The sequence below is a fragment of the Balaenoptera physalus genome (assembly GCF_965194825.1).
Source record: "Balaenoptera physalus genome assembly, chromosome: 8".
In the NCBI taxonomy this organism is placed as follows: Eukaryota; Metazoa; Chordata; class Mammalia; order Artiodactyla; family Balaenopteridae; genus Balaenoptera; species Balaenoptera physalus.
This window is the reverse complement of record NC_138887.1, coordinates 6,746,390-6,765,552: the sequence shown is the minus strand read 5'-3', so window position 1 is coordinate 6,765,552 and position 19,163 is coordinate 6,746,390. Positions and strand designations below refer to the sequence as shown.

General features: G+C 43.6%; 2 protein-coding genes across 2 annotated transcripts in view; one reads left to right on the top strand and one right to left on the bottom strand.

Annotated features, from left to right (window-relative positions):
* Window positions 1-242: 242 nt before the first annotated feature.
* PGAM2 (phosphoglycerate mutase 2) lies at window positions 243-2,600 on the bottom strand. The gene is made up of 3 exons (XM_082471599.1): window positions 2,135-2,600; window positions 1,868-2,048; window positions 243-447 (listed from the first exon to the last, which is right to left on the bottom strand). The coding sequence occupies exons 1-3, from the start codon at window positions 2,546-2,548 to the stop codon at window positions 281-283; spliced, it is 762 nt and encodes a 253-aa protein (XP_082327725.1). The 5' UTR covers window positions 2,549-2,600; the 3' UTR covers window positions 243-280.
* A 141-nt stretch (window positions 2,601-2,741) lies between these two features.
* The window catches only part of VOPP1 (VOPP1 WW domain binding protein), a 144,309-nt gene continuing 127,887 nt past the window's right edge, over window positions 2,742-19,163 (top strand). The window contains exon 1 of the mRNA XM_082471609.1: window positions 2,742-4,732. Within this exon, the coding sequence (XP_082327735.1) occupies window positions 4,631-4,732 (102 nt within the window). The 5' untranslated portion in view covers window positions 2,742-4,630. The remainder of the gene's footprint in view (window positions 4,733-19,163) is intronic.

Here is a 19,163-nt window from a genome sequence, read left to right as displayed (position 1 = left end):
TACCAAGTGGCTCTTCCGCTCTGCGGGTCATCGTAGGGGCTTGCCAGGAGCCACCCGATAGCCGGGGATAGGGAGGCTCTTGGCCTCCGTGTTCCCGGGGTCCCCGCACCCAGCGGGGGAGGCTTGGGCAGGCAGCGGGGGCCCGGGGCGGTGTGTGCGGAATCCCGGGCTCCAGGCCCGCGGCGGAACCAGCCCTGAGTGAGCGCTGGGGGGCGGCGGCCTGGGGCCACACTGGCCGGAGGCAGTGAGAGGACGTGCCTTTATTGCCAGAGCCCACCCTTCACTTGGCCTTGCCCTGGGCAGCCACAGCTTCCATGGCCTTGCGCACGGTCTCCTCGTCACCCAGGAAGCGCATGGGCTTGGTGGGCTTCAGCGCCTGGTCCAGCTCGTACACGATGGGGATCCCCGTGGGCAGGTTCAGCTCCATGATGGCCTGGTCCGACATCCCTGGGCCGGAGGAACAGGGTCCTCAGCCCTCCCAGCCTGCCTGCCAGCCAGCCACCTGCTTGCTCGCGTTTAGCAGGCTGCGTGACCTTTACGGGCCACAGAGCTGTCTGCCAGGCGGCCGCCCTCCCACCCGACAGCACGGCCGCAGAAGCGTGCCTCGAGAAGGTCAAGGCAGCACCAAGACAGCAGCCGACAGAAATAGCTGTGGTGAGCCGAGGACCTCGCTCCGGCCCGAGCTGTCCTCATCTGGGGTGACGCCATCGGCGCCCCTGGCCCAGCGTGAACTCTGCTCAGACTGGTGGGTGTTTGGGGTCAGGAAAGACCTTAACCACTTGGCTTCTAGAGAGTTCTAGTTTCTGGACATCCTAAGCAGAGGAGCAGCGGTGCCCCTGAGAAAGGGGGTGGGATAGGGACAGCGAGAAGCGTTGCCCGTGGCCGGGGTGGACGGGGGGCCCTGCCAGGTGAGAAGAGATCTCTGTGGAAACCCGACCCAGCCCTGCTGGCCTCCCACAGACCTGGCCTGGAATAGCAGCTCGACCTTTGGTATTCCTGTCACCCCGCCCACCCCGCTGGTGCAGGGAGGCCTTAAGGGAACATGGTCTGGGCAGTGGCAGACCCCACTCACGTTTGCCTCGGTGCCTTCGTTTCTCCTAGGCCAGGCTGCAGGGAGCCCCCAGAAGGGAGGGCAGGTGCTCTTTCCATCTGCTAGGCTCAGCGCTAGCCGTGAGGCATCTGTGTGGACTCGGCCTCAGAATTGGCGGACGGGGGCTTCCATGGAGGAAGCCTGTCATGCTGGGAGGGGTTGCCCCCCTTTTCGTGGAAGCCGAGCTAGCAACCTAAGGTCTCTGGCGTTCTCCGCACCCTGCACCCTTCTTTTGACTAGTCTTTGCCCCGAGTGGGTGTGAGCTGGGGTGCGGGCAGGGCGCCACCCTCAGTCCCTTATCCAGCAGCTGCCAGTGAAGTGACTTGACCAGGGTCACTCAGCAAGCTGGGATTTAGAGCCAGATGGCCCTGCCTCTTCAGGGGTGGGTGTCCTTGGGCAAGAGGCCACCCCCGGGCCTTCCCTCCTCCCACCCGAGGCTTGTGTTTGGGAAGCCAGGCCAGCTGTGGACCCCTGTGCAGGACCTGGGCCCTGGGTCAGTGGCGGCACACATTTTCACCCAGAATCTTCAGGAGACTCACGTTACACAGTGTCCCAGGACACACGGTAATGGAGATTTCTTTTTTACAGAGCTGGTTTTTTAAGTGGTTTCTCACCCCTCCCAGTCCAGTTCACGGTGTGGAAGCCCTGCCCTGCCTGGGTGCCTCAGCGAGGCAGCCGGCACTTTCACGAAACGAGCAGCTGGGGGCTCGCTGGCTCGGGGGAACGTGTCCCCCCCACCTCTGCCCGTACCCTGTGTGAGGACGGGCCGGGCCTCACCTTCCAGGTGCTTCACGATGCCCCGCAGGCTGTTCCCGTGGGCTGCGATGAGCACCGCCTTGCCGGCCTTGATCTGGGGGGCGATCTCATCATTCCAGAAGGGCAGGGCCCGGGCGATCGTGTCCTTGAGGCTCTCCCGCGTGGGCAGCTCCCCCGGCTTCAGGCCTGCGTAGCGACGCTCCTGGGGGCGTCCATGCCGCTGTTCACTCCCCAGCCTGGGCCCCCGTCCCCAGACCCCCCCGACCCCCCCGACCCCCAGCCGCTCACCTTGCTGATGCAGTTGTAGTAGGGGTGCTTCTCATCCATGGGGGGCGGAGGGATGTCAAAGGAGCGCCTCCAGATCTTCACCTGCTCCTCCCCGTGCTTGGCGGCCGTCTCCGCCTTGTTGAGGCCAGTGAGACCCCCGTAGTGCCGCTCGTTGAGGCGCCAGGTGCGCACCACGGGCAGCCACATCTGGTCCGTCGTGTCCAGGATGGTCCAGAGGGTGTGGATGGCCCTCTTCAGCACCGACGTGTAGCAGATGTCAAATTCCATCTTCGCGTCCTTGATGGCGTGGGCCCCCCTCTTGGCCTCCTCAGCCCCCTTCTCGCTCAGCTCCGCGTCGAACCAGCCGCAGAAGCGGTTCTCCTGGTTCCAGGTGCTCTCGCCGTGCCGAACCATCACGAGGGGGTGGGTGGGCATGGTGGCGGGGGAGGGCACTCGCGGGCTCCAGGCAGGGACAGGTGACCCCCGGGCGCCCCCAGCTTTATAACGGTCTGGCCCCAGCCCCCGCCCCAGCCAACTGCCAGTCAGCGTTCCAGGGCTGACGGGCAGCAGCAGGTGGCCGGCAGCAGCGCCGGGTGGAAGGCAGGCCGAGAGCCGCACTGGAAAAATGGCCTCGTCAGCCACCAGTCCCCACGTGCCCAGAGCCCGGGCTGGGCGGGGCTGCCAAGCAGGGCCGGGCAGAAGGGCAGAAGTCCGGGCCTCCAGCAAGCCTGAGAAGGGGGCTAGCGGGAACAGAAGAGCCGGCCGGGGAAAGACTCCCCCTGAGGTTGGGCCCTCGCCGCCCCGTCAGCCTGCTGCCAGCTCTCGGGGGCTGCCGCTGTCAGGCAGGGGCACGGGAAAATCCTGAGTGCTTTCTGCGAGTCACTCAGCGCAACCGGGGACAAGCCTGCGTCTCGGGAAGTACGCTAGCCTGGTGTCAAAGGGAGCCAAGGGTCATGAGTATGCACGTGTGTCCACCCACCCACATGTGCGTGCCTAGGTGCGCGTGCATGCGCTGCTCACGTCCTACTGCACGTACGCGTCCGTGTGCCTTGCGCGCACGTCTGTGTTGCATGTGTGCACACCGTGCATACGTGTGAGCTGCCAGGAGGTTCCCCCTGGGGCGCTGTTCTCTTCCCCCATGAATGGGGTCTGTATATTGGCAGGGGACCTTCCCCGGGACTCCTGACCCCCCTCCGCAGGTCCCTCTGCCCTGGCAGGCTCTGCGCCCCAGCCTTGCCCACAGGATGAGCCCTGTGGAGGCCTCTGGCTGACAGCCAGGCTGGGGGAGGGGGTGCTGTGCCGTCATCTCCACACAGGGGAGGAGGAAAGGTTGCTGTGGGCAGAGCGGGGGAGCTGGTGAGGACCGTAGCCCTGGGGAGAGGTCTGGCCTTGTGGGAGGTGGCAGCAGTGTAGAGCAAGGGCTGAGCTGGGCAGGGCTGGGTTTCCAGGACAGCCAGGGGTAGCTGGGGGCCTGGCTGCTTGGGCCAGAGAGGAACAGAAGGTTTTCCGCTTTCGTATCCCTTTGTCAAGTTCTTATCCACATGTGCCACACTCTCCCACCCTAGTTACCTTCACCCAAGCCAGGCTCATTCCTCCCAGCTGAAACCACCTTTGAAAAGAAAAAGAAAAATCCAGGATTCATGTCCCCAAGGAGCCCCAGAATCAGAGGTACTGGTTATTAGGTCTGTGCCCAGCTTATCAGGAGCGCCCAGAGGTAGGCCGAGGTTGGGACTAGGGGGCAGTGTAGAGTTGGGTGCAGGCCTGGGACTTCTGCATTCAGGTTTTGGAGGACAAGGGCTACTGCGATCTGGGCTGTGAAGAAATGAAGCAGAGCGGCGGGGTCAGGATGCCAAGTTGCAGCTGCACCAGCAAAGAACCAGTCCTCATAGAACAGCAAACAAGTGTGGGGTAGAGACGCATAGAGGGGCCGGGCCTTGTGTCCTGACGAATGGGAGTCACTGGAGAGTCTGGAGCATGGTTATGTTGGAAAGTCACTTGCCGCTGTGGAGGCAGGATCGGAGGCCAAAGGCCCTGGTAGAGGTGGTGGCTTTGGGTTAGGTGAGAATAAGGCTGCTTGGCCTGGGTGCAGGTGGCATGGTGAGGAGCTGCTAGACTGGGGGGCCACTGGGGCCTTACTGCCAGCCAAAGGGCGGGACGGGACATGCCTTCCTGCCTGCCTGATGGATGTTGAGAAAGCCAGGGACCTCAGAGGAGAGTTGAAGCCTGAGAAGACCAGACACAGCTTCTAAGCCTTGGCTCGCTCCAGCCTGACTCTTACTCATTCAAAAAGTATTTGCTGGGCATGTCTGGTGTGCCAGCGCTGTTCAAGCACTGGGCAAGCGAGGCCCTGCTCATGGGGCTCTCCATCCCAGTGATGGGAGATGGACATCATGTGATGTGTGGCGTGGTAGGCAGTGGTGAGGTTCATGGAGAAGCAAGCAAGGGGGCAGGAGGGCTGCTGCTTCAACAGGACTGTCCTGGGAGGGAGGAGCGAGCCCCCTCCACTGGTCCCTCCCCATGACCACAGCTATAAATCCTGGACAAAGGCAGAAAGCAGATCTCAGAGAACTGGAAAGTAAGGAGCAGGCAGATGAAGCGGATCAGATTCAGAGTTCCATGGTGAGTTTTCCATTTTTTTCTCCCAGGGCTGCCCAGCTTGAAACCTAGAAGTGCCCCCAGTGTGGACAGAAAGGGCTCCAGAGAATCCCTCTGGTCCAAGGGACAGAAACAAAGTTCCTACAGGCCCCTTCCCTTTTTTGCCATCTTAACCCACCACAGCTCCTGGGCAGTGATGTGGAGGTGGCAGTGTCGGCCAGACAGGCACCTGAAACCCTGAGAGAAGAGCTACCCTCTAACCAGAGGAGGTGAGGCCACGAGAGTGTATGGCGACCGCCCGCTGCTTTCTCTCTCCGCCCTCCTGCAGCTGAGGAGTGGATGCAGCTGCAGGAGCTGTGCAGCAAGGGGGGAAACTAAGGCCCCAGACTTCGGGCTCGAAGTCCTGGAAAGCAGGCCCCAGGGAGCTGTCAAGGATCAGGTCAGGCATGAAGAGGAGGGAGATTAGGGGAGTGATTCAGTACAGGTACAGGTGAATTCCTGGGCTCCCTGTACTTGTGGGCTCTGACCCAGGCTGACCCACCGGTGACCGGATTACCTGCCAAAACAATACGATCAACATTCTCCTTAGAATTTAAACAGACTCTCAAAATAATATTCAAAATACCTAGGACAATTTTGCATGTGGCTGTCCAGTTTTCCCAAAACCATTTATTGAATGTCCTTTCCCTATTGTATATTCTTGGCTCTTTTGTTGTAAATTAATTGACCACATGTGGGTGGGCTTATTTCTGGGTTCTCTATTCCGTCCTTTGGTCTATGTGTGGGTTTTATGCCACTATCATACTGTTAGATCACTATAGCTTTGTAATATAGTTACAAAGAACCGTGATGTCTCCAGCTTTGTTCCTCTTTTTCAAAATTGCTTTAGCTATTCATGGTCTTCTGTGGTTCCACACAAATTTTAGTGTTTTGGTTTTTTTTTTCTTTTTTGAGAAAAATGCCATTGGAATTTTGATAGGGACTACATTGAATCTATATATTGCTTTTGGTAGTGTGGACATTTTAACCATGTCAATTCTTCCAATGCATGCGGATGGAATATTTTTACATTTATTGGTGTCATCTTCAAATTTTTCATCAATGTCTTAGTTTTCAGCGTACAGATCTTTTCACCACCTTAGTTAAATTTATTTCTAGTTGTTTTATTCTTTTGATGCAATTGTAAATAGGATTGTTTTTTTAATTTCTCTTTCTTCTAGTTGTTAGTGTATAGAAAGAGACTGATACTTGTGTATTAATTTTGTATTCCGAAACTTCATTGAATTTGTTTACTAGTTCTGACAGTTCTAGGCTTTTTCTAGATTGTTGAATTTGTTGGCATAGTAGTTTCTTATGATCCTTCGTGTGTTATCAGTTGTAATGTATCCTCTTTCATTTATAATTTTGTTTGAGTCCTCTCTCTTTAATTGATAAGAGTAGCTAAAGGTTTGTCTATTTTGTTTCTTTTTTCAAAGAACCAGCTCTTAGTTTCATTGATATTTTCTGTTGTCTTTTTAGTCTCTGTTTCATTTATTTCTGCTCTGATCTTTGTTACTTCTGTCCTTCTACTAACTTTGGGCTTTTCTAGTTCCTTGAGGTGTAAAGTTAGATTGTTTATTTGAGCCCTTTCTTTTTCTTAATGTAGGCGTATATTGCTATGAGCTTCCTTCTTAGAACTGCTTTTGCTGCATCCCATATGTTTTGGTATGTTGTATTTCCATTTTCATTTGTCTTAAGATGTATTTGGGTTTCTCTTTTGACTTCTTTTTTGACTCATTGATTGTTCAGGAGTATGTTGTTTAATCTCCACAGGTTTGTGAATTTTCCAGGTTTCTTCTTGTAATTGATTTTTAGTTTTATACCACTGTGTCAGAAAAGATGCTTGATATAATTTGTCTTCTTAAATTTATTAAGACTTGCTTTGTTGATATTATCTATCCTGTAGAATATTCCATGTGTGCCTGAGAAGAATGTGTATTCTGTTGATGGATAAAATGTTTTGTATATGTCTGTTAAGTCAGTCTGATGTAATGTGTAGTTTTAAGTCCACTGTTTCCTTATTTTCTGTCTGTATGATCTATCCATTGTTGAAAGTGGGATATTAAAGTCCCCTACTATTACTGTATTTCTGTCTACTTTTCCCTTTATGTCTGTTAATGTTTGCTTTATATATTTAGGGGCCCCTATGGCAGGTGCAAAAATATTTTTAAATATTTGAAATTACTCTTGTTGGATTGACCCTTTTACCTTTATATAATGACATTCTATGTCTCACATATATATAATTTTAAGTGATTTTTATTTTTTTTAATTTTTATTGGAGTATAATTGATTTACAATGTTGTGTTAGTTTCAGGTGTACAGCACAGTGAATGAGTTATACATATACCTATAGCCACTCTTTCTTAGATTCTTTTCCCATATAGGCTATTACAGAGTATTTTGTGTAGAGTTCTCTGTACTATACAGTAGGTCCTCCTTAGTTATCTATTTTATTTTTTTTATTGAAGTATAGTTGATTTACAATGCTGTGCCAATCTCCGCTGTGCAGCAAAGTGACTCAGTTATACACATCTATACATTCTTTTTTTAATAGTCTTTTCCATTATGGTTTATCACAGGATATTGAATATAGTTCCCTGCGCTATACATTAGGACCTTGTTGTTTATCCATTCTAAATGTAATAGTTTGCACCTACCAACCACAAGTTCCCAGTCCAACCCTCTCCCTCCCCCTCTCGCCCTTGGCAACCACAAGTCTGTTCTCTATGTATATGAGTCTGTGTTTTGTAGATAGGTTCATTTGTGCCACATCTTAGATTCAACATATAAGTGATATCATATGGTATTTGTCTTTCTCTTTCTGACTTACTTCACTTAGTATGATAATCTCTAGTTGCATCCACATTGCTGCAAATGGCATTATTTCGTTCTTTTTTATGGCTGAGTAGTATTCCATTATATATTATATACCACATCTTCTTTATCCATTCATCTATTGATGGACATTTAAGTTGTTTCCATGTTTTGGTTATGTGAACAGTGCTGCTATGAATATAGGGGTGCCTGTATCTTCTTGAATTGTAGGTTTGTCTGGGTATATTCCCAGGAGTGGGATTGCTGGATCATATGGTAATTCTATTTTTAGTTTTCTGAGGAACCTCCATACTGTTTTCCATAGTGGCTGCATCAATTTACATTCCCACCAACAGTGTAGGAGGGTTCCCTTTTCTCCACACCCTTTCCAGCATTTGTTATTTGTTAGACTTTTTAATGACCAGTCTGAGGTGATACCTCATTGTAGTTTTGATTTGCATTTCTCTAATAATTAGTGATGTTGAGCATCTTTTCATATGCCTACTGGGGCTTCTTTGGAGAAATGTCTATTAAGGTCTTCTGCCCATTTTTCGATTGGGTTGTTTGGGTTTTTTTTGTTGCTGAGTTGCGTGAGCTGTTTGTATATTTTGGAGATTAAGCCCTTGTCTATCTCATCATTTGCAAATATTTTCTCCCATTCCTTGGGTTGCCTTTCATTTTTTCATGGTTTCCTTTGCTGTGCAAAAACTTGTAAGCTTGATTAGGTCCCGTTTGTTTATTTTTGTTTTTATTTCCATTGCCTTGGGAGACTGACCTAAGAAAACATGATTTATGTCAGACAATGTTTTGCCTGTGCTCTCTTCTAGGAGTTTTATGGTGTCTTATGTTTAAGTCTTTAAGCCATTTTGAGTTTATATTTGTGCATGGTGTGAGGGTGTGTTCTAACTTCATTGATTTACATGCAGCTGTCCAACTTTCCTAGCACCACTTGCTGAAGAGACCGTCTTTTTCGCATTTTATATTCTTGCCTCCTTTGTCGAAGATTAATTGGTGTGTGCGTTTACTTCTGGGTTCTCTCTTCTGTTCCATTGATCCATATGCCTGTTTTTGTACCAGTATCACACTATTTTGATTACTGTAGCTTTGTAGTATTGTCTGAAGTCTAGGAGAGTTATGCCTCCTGCTTTGGTTTTTTCCTCAGGATTGCTCTAGCAGTGGTTGGTCTTTTATGGTTCCATGTACATTTTTGGATTATTTGTTCTAGTTCTGTGAAAAATATCATGGGTAATTTGATAGGGATCGCGTTAAATCTGTAGATTGTTGTGTGTAGTATTGCCATTTTAACGATATTAATTCTTCCAATCCAAGAGCATGGGATATCTTTCCATTTCTTTGAATCCTCATTTATTTCTTTTAGTAATGTTTTATACTTCTCAGCATATAAGTGTTTCACCTCCTTGCTCAGGTTTATATCTAGGTATTTTATTTTCTTGGTGTGATTTTAAAAGGTATTTTTTTTTTAACATTCCCTTTCTGATATTTCATTGTTAGTGTAAAGGAATGCAACTGATTTCTGAATGTTAATCTTATATCCTGCTACTTTGCTGAATTCATTTATTAGATCTAGTACTTTTTGTGCAGAGTCCTTAGGGTTTTCTATATATAGTATCATGTTATCTGCATATAGTGACAATTTTACCTGTTCCCTTCCTATTTGGATATCTTTTATTTCTTTTTTTTTTTTTTGTCTGATTGCTGTGGCTAGGACTTCCACTACTATGTTGAAGAGAAGTGTTGAAAGTGGGCATACTTGTCTTGTTCCAGATTTTCGTGGGAAGTCTTTCAGCTTTTCACTGTTGAATATTATATTGGCTGTGGGTTTGTCATAAATGGCTTTTATTATGTTGAGATATGTTCTCTCTATTCCCACTTTGGTAAGAGTTTTTTTTATCATGAATGGATGTTGAATGTTGTCAAATGCTTTTTCTGCATCTATTGAGATGATCATGTGGTTTTTAACTTTTCTTTTGTTAACGTGGTGTATTACATTTGTTGATTTGTGTATGTTGAACCATCCTTGTGAACCTGGCATGAATCCCACTTGGTCATAGTGTATGACCTTTTTTTTTATGTGTTGTTGGCTTCAGTTTGCTGATATTTTGTTGAGAATTTTTGCCTCTATATTCATCAAAGATATTGGCCTGTAATTTTTTTTTTTGGTGGTATCTTTGTCTGCTTTGGGTATCAGGGTGATGGTGGCTTCATAGAATGTCTTTGAGAGTGTTCCTTCCTCTTCAGTCCTTTGGAAGAATTTGAGAAGAATCAGTATAAGTTCTTCTTTGTATGTTTGGTAGAATTCTCTTGTGAAGCCATCTGGTCCTGGACTTTTGTTTGTAGGAAGTTTTTTTAAATTACAGATTCTATTTCATTTCTAGTGATGGATCTGTTCAAATTATCTATTTCTTCTTGATTCAGTTTTAGTGTATGTTTCTAGAAAGTTATCCATTTCTTCTAGGTTGTCAAATTTGTTGGCATATAATTGTTCATAGTATTCTCTTATGGTTTTTTGTATTTCTACGATATCCGTTGAGATTTCTTCTTTTTCATTTCTTATTTTGTTTATTTGGGTTCTCTCTCTTTTCTTCTTGGTGAGCCTGGCCAGGGGTTTGTCAATCTTGTTTACCCTTTCAAAGAACCAGCTCTTGGTTTTGTTGATTTTTTTTTATTGTTTTTTAATCTCTATTTTATTTATTTCCTCCCTGATCTTTATTATTTCTTTCCTTCTGCTGATTTTAGGTTTTGTTTGTCCTTATTCTTCTAATTCTTTTAGGTGGTAGGTTAGGTTGTTTACTTGAGATTTTTCTTGTTTTTTTTGTTTGTTTGTTTGTTTTATGAAGGCCTGTATCTCTATGAACCTCCCTCTAAGAACTGCTTTTTTGCCACATTCCATAGATTTTGTGTGGTTGTGTTTTCATTGTCATTTGTCTCAGGGTATTTTTTAATTTCCTTTTTGATTTCCTCGTTGACCCATTGATTTTTTAGTAGCATGTTATTTAGTCTCCATGTAATCGTTTTTTTTTTTTTTTTTCATTTCTTTTCCTGGGGTTGATTTCTGGTTTCATGCCATTGTGGTCAGAGGAGATGTTTGAAATATTTCTATACTCTTAAATTTGTTGAGGTTAGTTTTGTGCCCTAGGATGTGGTCAGTCCTAGAGAATGTTCCGTGTGCACTTGAAAAGAATATATATTCTGGTTTTTTTGGATGTAGTGTCCCAAAGTCACTACAAAAATAGTGATTGAAAATATCACTATTTAAAATGATCAATTAAGTCTAACTGTTCTGTTGTATCATTTAGGACCTCTGTTGCCTTATTGATTCTGTGTCTGGAAGATCTGTCCATTGATGTGAGTGGGGTGTTAAAGTCTCCTACTGTTATTGTATTACCATCAATTTCTCTCTTTATGTCTGTTAATATTTGTTTTATGTATTTGGGTGCTTCTGTATTAGGTGCATATATGATGATGAGTGTAAAATCCTCTTCATGTTTTGATCCTTTTATCATTACATAGTGTCCTTCTTTATCTTTCTTGATAGCCTTTGCTTTAAGTCTGTTTTGTCTGATATGAGTATTGCAACTCCCACTTTCTTGTCATTTCCATTTGCATGGAATATCTTTCCCAATCCCCTCACTTTCAATCTATGTGTGTCCTTTGCCCTAAGGTGGGTCTCCTGTAGGCAGCATATTGTAGGCTCTTGTTTTTTTATCCAGTCTGCCACTCTGTGTCTTTCAATTGGAGCATCCAGTCCTTTCATATTTAAGGTATTTATTGATACATATGTATTTATTGCCATTTCAAACCTTGTTTTCCAGTTGATTCTTTGCTTCTTCTTTGTTCCTTTCTTTTTTTCTTTTTGTGGTTTGATGATTTCCTTTTATTTTATGCTTGTGTTCTCTTCTTTTAGGTTTTTGTGAATCTATTGTATGTTTTTGACTTGTGGTTGCCCTGTTTTTCAGTATGTTAACCCCTTCCTATATCTGCTTGCTTTAGACTGATAGCCATATAGGCTCAAACACATTCTAAAAAAAAAAAAGGAAGAAAAAAGAAAAAGAATTTGCATTTTCTTACTCGCCTTCCCCACATTTTAGGATTGTGATGTCCCTTTTTACATCTTCATGTTTATCCTTTTGCTATTCCTTGTGTTTATCATTGCTTTCGCAAATAGGTTTTTTTCTTTTTCTTTTTGATCTGTATACTGGCTAATTTAAGTGATTTACTTTCCAATTGTGATTTCCTCCTTCCTGTTTCTTCTGCTTCTTTTCTATCTAGAGATGACCGTTCAATATTTCTTTTAGGATAGGTTTAGTATTGCTGTATTCTTTTAAGTTTTTGCTTGTCTGAGAAATTCTTCATTTCTCCTCCTATTCTAAATGATAATCTTGGTGGGTAGAGTATTCTAGGTTGAAGATTTTTCTCTTTCAAGATTTTTAATATATTTTGCCACTACCTTCTGGCCTGCAGTGTTTCTGTAGAGAAATCAGCTGGTAGCCTTATGAGGGTTCCCTTGTAAAGAACTCTTTGTTTTTCTCTTGTTGCCTTTAGAATCCTCTCTCTATCTTTAACTTTGGCCATTTTTATTATAATATGTCTTGGTGTAGGTCTGTTTGGGTTCATCTTCTTTGGAACCCTCTGTGCTTCCTATATCTGGATATCTGTTTCCTTCTTTAAGTTTGGGGAAATTTTTAGCCATAATTTTTCAAATACATTTACATCCCCTTTTCTCTTTCTTCTCCTTTTGGAATCCCTATTATGCATAGATTGGCCCACTTTATATTATCCCACAGGTGTCTTATATTGCTCTTATTTTTTAAAAATTAATTTATTTATTTTTGGCTGCATTGGGTCTTCGTTGCTTTGTGCACGCTTTCTCTAGTTGCAGCAAGCAGAGGCTACTCTTTGTTGTGGTACGCGGGCTTCTCATTGTGGTGGCTTCTCTTGTTGCGGAGCATGGGCTTGAGGCCCGCGGGCTTCAGCAGTTGTGGTACGCGGGCTCAGTAGTTGTGGCTCAGGGACTTAGTTGCTCTGCAGCATGTGGGATCTTCCCAGGCCAGGGATCGAACCCATGTCCCCTGCATTGGCAGGCGGATTCTTAACCACTGCAGCACCAGGGAAGTCCCTACTCTGCCATCTTGATCCTCCAGACCAAGCTCTACATTTTCATACCCCCCACCACCACGTTTTATGTTTTTAATGTTACAATTAATTTTTTTCTGTATTTTGTATCCACTAACAAATTATTGTATTTGGTTATTTTAAATACTGCTGTCTTTTAACCTTCATTAGGTTTAAAAGTGATTTATAGATTTCTAACTGATTTATCCATAACCATTACAACATTAGAGTACTGCGAATTTAACTTTGTATTTAACTTTACCAGTGAGATTTATATTTTCAGATTTTTTTGTTACTAATTAACGTCCTTTCATTTCAGTTTGAAGTCCCCTTAATAGTTTTTGTAAGGCTAGTCTAATGGTAGTGAACTCTTTCTGCTTTTGCTTATCTAGAAAATTCTTTATCTCTCATTCAATTCTGAAGGACAACTTTGACAAGTAGAATATTCTTGGCTGTCAGGGTTTGTTTCCAGCAGTAGTTTCTGATGAAAATCTGCTGGTAATCTTATGGGGGTTCCCTTGTAGTAACAGGTTTTTTGTTTATGTTTTTATTCCTCTTGCTGCCTTTAAGATTCTCCCATTGTTTTTAATTTTTGACAATTTAATTATAATATGTCTTGGTACGAGTCATTTTGGATTCATCTTATTTGTAACTTTGTGGGCTTCCCGGATCTGGATGTCTGTTTGTTTCCCCAGCTTAGGGAAATTTTCAGCCGTTATTTCTTTGAATAAGCTTTCTGTCCCTTTCTCTCTTCTCTTTCTAGGACTCTTATAATGTATATGTTGGCCCACTTGATACTGTCCCATAAGTCACTTAAACTATCTTGTTTTCATTTTTTTTCTTCTTTCTTTTCTGATTGGATGAATTCCACTTCCCTGTATTTGAGTTAGCTAATTTTTTTTTTCTGTTTGATTTAGTCTGATGTTGAATCTTTCTACTGAATTTTTCAGTTCAGTTATTGTATTCTTCAGCTTTGTGATTTTTGTTCATGACTTACTTATGTTTTCTGTCTCTGTTGAAATTCTTGCTTAGTTCATGCATTGTTCTTCTGAGTTTGCTGAGCATCTTTATGACCATTATTTTGAACTCTTTATCAGGTAAATCACTTAGGTCCATTTCATTTAGATCTGTTTCTGGAGTTACATCTTACTTTTTTTTGGAACATATTCCTCCGTTTCTTCATTTTCCTTCATTCTTTATGTTGGTGTCTGTGCATTAGATGAAATAGTTACCTCTCCCAGTCTTGACAGAATGGTCTGAGGAAGGGGATGAACCTTATCATTTAGCCTGTCCTGAGCTCTTGGCTTTCTCTCAAACCTTTGTGATTGTCCAAGCTATCTTCTTATGTTCTTAGTGGCTCCTAGTAGTTGAGAGTGTACCAAGATCAGCCCTAAATGTGAGCTGACTTAGAAGCCTGACCCTCAGGCAGCAGATTTTGAAGTAGGCAAATAAACCTCTTTCAAGGAAAGACTGCAAGATGGAATTTCTATTTGCGTTCTCTGTGCTGAACCTTCGGAGGATAGCTGGTTAAAACCTGTTTCTTTGAACAGACCTGTGGGACCCCACAAATGCAAGCCTCACTGGCCACCAGAGACAGATGATCAAAGGGTGTGTCCTTTGGTTGTCAGCTGCCAAAGCTAGGGAGCCAGACTTCTGCACAAACTCCTTTCAGGGAGACTGGTGAGCAGTTTTGATGTGGGTATTTTCTTGTTCACCTGAGATGTGGGAGTTGCTTAGCTACTTTCTGGATTTCTTTTAGAGGGAGTTGCTTCTTGTGTGGTTGTAGATTCAGTGTACCCAGAGAAGGAATTGAGTTCAGGAACCTCCTATGTTACTGTCTTGGACTGGAAGTCGGAACTAATCAGCTTTGGCCAAGGAGATGCCAAGGATACCATAGTCAAGGGCCTAGAAGTTGTAAGATGTTGTAGTCAAGTTTATCTGGAAGCCTATACCTCAGTTCTGACTGTTGAGAAGGAAGTCCTGGTAGGTGCTTAAGTTTCCCCAGCCTTCTGAGAAAGCTTTTACAAAAATAAATTCAAAATAGATTAAAGATTTGAACATAAGAACTGAAACCATAAAACTCCTAGAAGAAAACACAGGGGGAAAGCTCCTTCATATTGGTCTTAGCGATGATATTTTGGATTCTACATCAAAAGCAAAGGAAACAAAAGCAAAAATAGGCAAGTGAGACTACCTCAAACTAAAAAGCTTCTAGAGCCAAGGAAACAATCAACAAAAGGAAAAGTTAGCTTATGAAATGGGAGAAAATATTTGCAAATCATATATCTGATAAGGGATTAATATCCAAAATATGTAAGGAACTCATGAACTCAATAGCAAAAACCAAACAATCTGATTAAAAATAGACAGAGGAAGTGAATAGACATTTTTCTAGAGAAGACATACACATGCCCAATAGGTACATGAAAAGATGCTCAACAACACGAATCATCAGGGAAATGCAAGTCAAAAACACCATATTACCTCACACATGTTAGAATGGCTGTCATCAGAAAGACATGGGATAACAAGTGTCAGTGAGGATGTGGAGATTTTTCACACCCTTGTGCACTGTGGTGGGATTGCAAATTGGTTCAGCCAGAATGGAAAACAGTATGGAGGTTCCTTGAAAAGTTAAAAATAGAACCATATGATCCAGCAGTCCTCCTTCTGGGTGTATAGCCAAAGGAAATGTGTTTATCAGTGGATGAATAGATAAAGAAGTTGTGTTGTGTGTGTGTGTATAAAATTCAGCCATGAGAAGAAAAAAATCCTGCCACTTGCAACAACGTGGATGGACCTTGAGGGCATTATGCTAAACAAAAAAAGTAAGAAAGAGAAAGACAAATACTGCATAGTATCATTTATATGGGGAACTTAAACAACAACAATCAAACTCAAACAGTAGAAAGTTGGTTGCCAGAGGCTGGAGAATTAGGGAGAGGTTGGTCAAATGGTACAAACTTTCAGCTATAAGATGAATACGATCTGAGGATCTCAGGTAAAAGATGGTGGTTACAGTTGATAGCACTGTATTGTACAATTGAAGTTTGCTTAGAAAGTATAACTTAAATGTTTTCACAAAACAAATAAACAAATAAATAAACTTTGTATCAGGTCCCAGGAAGCACTCCACTTTCTAACTTCCATGCTACCCTTTCTTTTCCTTTTTGTCCCTTCCTGGCCATTCCCTGCTCAGCTCTCATATTTCTTTTTTTTTTTTTTTTATAAATTTATTTATTTATTTTTGGCTGTGTTGGGTCTTCGTTTCTGTGCAAGGGCTTTCTCTAGTTGCGGTGAGCGGGGGCCGCTCTTCATCGCAGTGCACGGGCCTCTCACTGTCGCAGCCTCTCTTGTTGCGGAGCACAGGCTCCAGACGCGCAGGCTCAGTAGTTGTGGCTCACGGGCCCAGTTGCTCCGCGGCATGTGGGATCTTCCCATACCAGGGCTCGAACCCGTGTCCTCTGCATTGGCAGGCAGACTCTCAACCACTGTGCCACCAGGGAAGCCCTCAGCTGTCATATTTCAATCCTGATGTTACTTCTTCCAAACCTCTGCTTCTCTAACTCATCTGCTCATCTGGCATTGCTGTCCATTCTATGTCTAGTCTGTGTCTTGAGAGCACTGATTAATTCTACTGTAGTAGTTTGAGTGTTTCCCAAACTGTAGCTGTAATCTCCCTGACAGCAGGAATTATGTTTTATCTTCGTATCCTGACAGCTGGAAGATACCTATGGATATACTTCACAAAAGTTTGTAGATAAATATATATAGATACATATCTATCTTTCTATCTCTAGGGTACAATCAAAAATTATCCACTATATGAAAATCAAGGACACTTCAACATGTAAGAAAATAGACAACAGATGTCCACCCTGAGATGACGTAGATATTGATATTATCAGATAAAGACTTTACAGCATCTCTTATAACCATGCTGTGACAAGTGTTGGTGAACATTCTTAAATTGAATGGAAATACAGAAAGTATCAGCCAAGATACAAGATAAAAAGGTGAACAAATGGAAATTTTAGAACTGAAAAATAAAAGTAACCAAAATTTAAAATCCACTTGATAGGCTCAATAACAGAATGGAAATGACAGAAAATAGAGTCAGTAAACTTAACAATAGTTTGGGAAAAGACAGAAACTTATAAATTCATGAAGTCCAGTGAATCACAATCAGGATAAACAACCAAAAAAAAAAAAAGCCCAGAAACATCATAATTAAACTTCTGAAAACTAAACACCAAGAAAAATTCTAAAATCAGCTAGAGGAAAATAATGCATTTCATGTAGGAGAACAACTCTTCAGAAGGCTGTGGATTTCTCACCAGAAGCTGTGGAGGCCAGAAGGAAGTGGAACATTTTTAATTGTTGAAATGAAAGAACTGTGGTCCATGAATTTTATATCCAGCAAAAATACCCTTCAGGAATGAAGGTGAGATAAAGACATTCTCAGATTAAGACAAATTAAGAGAATTCATGACCAGAGCACCTGCTCTAAAAGAAATGTTAAAGGAAGCTCTTCGGGCATAAAAGAAATGATACTAGAATGAAACTCAGAACACCAAGAATTCAGGAATAACACCATAAATGGTAAAAAAAAAAAAAAAAAACTGGGTAAATATGAAACTATTCTTTGCCTCTTCATATATATATATGTGTTTGTGTGTATATATATATATATATATATATATATACACACACACATACATATATAATTATAACATTGATGGGGATTTCAATGTATGTAGACGTAATACAACTACAACATGAAGGGAAAAAGGTAAATGTACCTATATGGTGGTGAGGTTTTTACGTTCTACTTGAAGTAGTAAAATACTAATTCTAAGTAGACTTTGAAAAGTCACTATGTATATTATAATTGCTAGAACAACCACTAAATAGTATATATACAAAGAAATATAATCAGGAGAAAAGAAGGGCAGGAAAGAAGAAACAGAGAACAAAACCCAGAAAACAAATGACATAACAGTGGACCTAAACTAAAACATTTCAATAGTTTCTTTAAACAGAAATGGTCTTGCCTAGGAAAAATGAATGATTTTCTGTATACCAACCATAGGAACTATGTTTCCTCTCTGCTGTACTAATCTACTACTCACACCACTTCTAACACCAAAGATGGGGGTTTTCTCCATCAAGCTATTCTCCAATTATCAGTAGACACTGATAGGGTGTCCTACAATTTAACTGAATTCTGACACCATCTACCTGGACATAGCATCAGAACCAGTTAAGAGCTCAGAAGCGCAAAACTGCTCCCACTTCAGACACTAATCGCAAGTCCCAGGTACCTGTACCTCTGATGGACCAGCTATAAATCAGGGCTCCCATGGCCCCCTCCTTGCGTTTGATAATTTGCAAGAGAAACTCACAGAACTCAGGGAAACACATACTTTCATTTACTGATTTATAGTAAAGGATATGATAAAGATACAAATAAGCAGCCAAATGAAGAGGTACATAAGGTTAGATCTAGAAGTGTCCCAAGTGCAGGAGCTTCGTTTGGGATGATGCACCCTCCTGGCACGTGGTTGTGTTCACCAACCCAGAAGTTCTCTTAACGCAGTACTTTAGAGATTCTTACGGAGGTTTCATCACATTCGCATGATTGATTATTAACTCAGTCTCCAGCTCCTCTCCCCTCCCTGGAGAATGAAGGGTGGGGCCATAAGTTCCAAGCTTCTAATCATGGCTTGGTCTTTCTGGTGACCAGACCCCATCCTGAAGCTATCCAGGAGCCCACCAAAGTGCATTATTGGAACAAAAGACACTCCTTTCACCCAGGAAATTCCATGGGATTGAGGAGCTCTGTATTAGGAAACAGGGTCCAAAACCAAATATTAGAACAAAAGGTACTCCTAGCCCCTTTATTGCTTAGTAAATTACAAAGGCTTTAGGAGTTCTTGCCAGGAGATGGGCATGAAGACCAAAATATATATTTATTATTATATCACATCACAGGTGTAAACACACCAATTAAAAGATATATGATCCATTTGGACTTATTTTATTTATATTTGGCTGCGTTGGGCCCTCGTGGCTGCACTCGGGCTTTCTCTAGTGGTGAGCAGGGGCTACTCTTCGTTGCGGTGCGAGGGCTTCTCATTGCGGTGGCTTCTCTTGTTGTGGAGCATGGGCTCTAGGCACGCAGGCTTTAGTAGTTGAGGCACGCGGGCTCAGTAGTTGTGGCTCACGGGCTTAGTTGCTCCGCGGCATGTGGGATCTTCCCCGACCAGGGCTAGAACCTGTGTCCCCTGTGTCGGCAGGCAGATTCTTAACCACTGTGCTCCCACCAAGGAAGCCCCCCGTTTGGACTTAAAAATGGCCCAATTCCATGCTTTCTTCAAGAAACTCACTTTAAATATAATTATATATTTAGGTTAAGGTAAAAGTTAATAACTCATTCTATGAGGCCAGTGTTATCCTAATACCA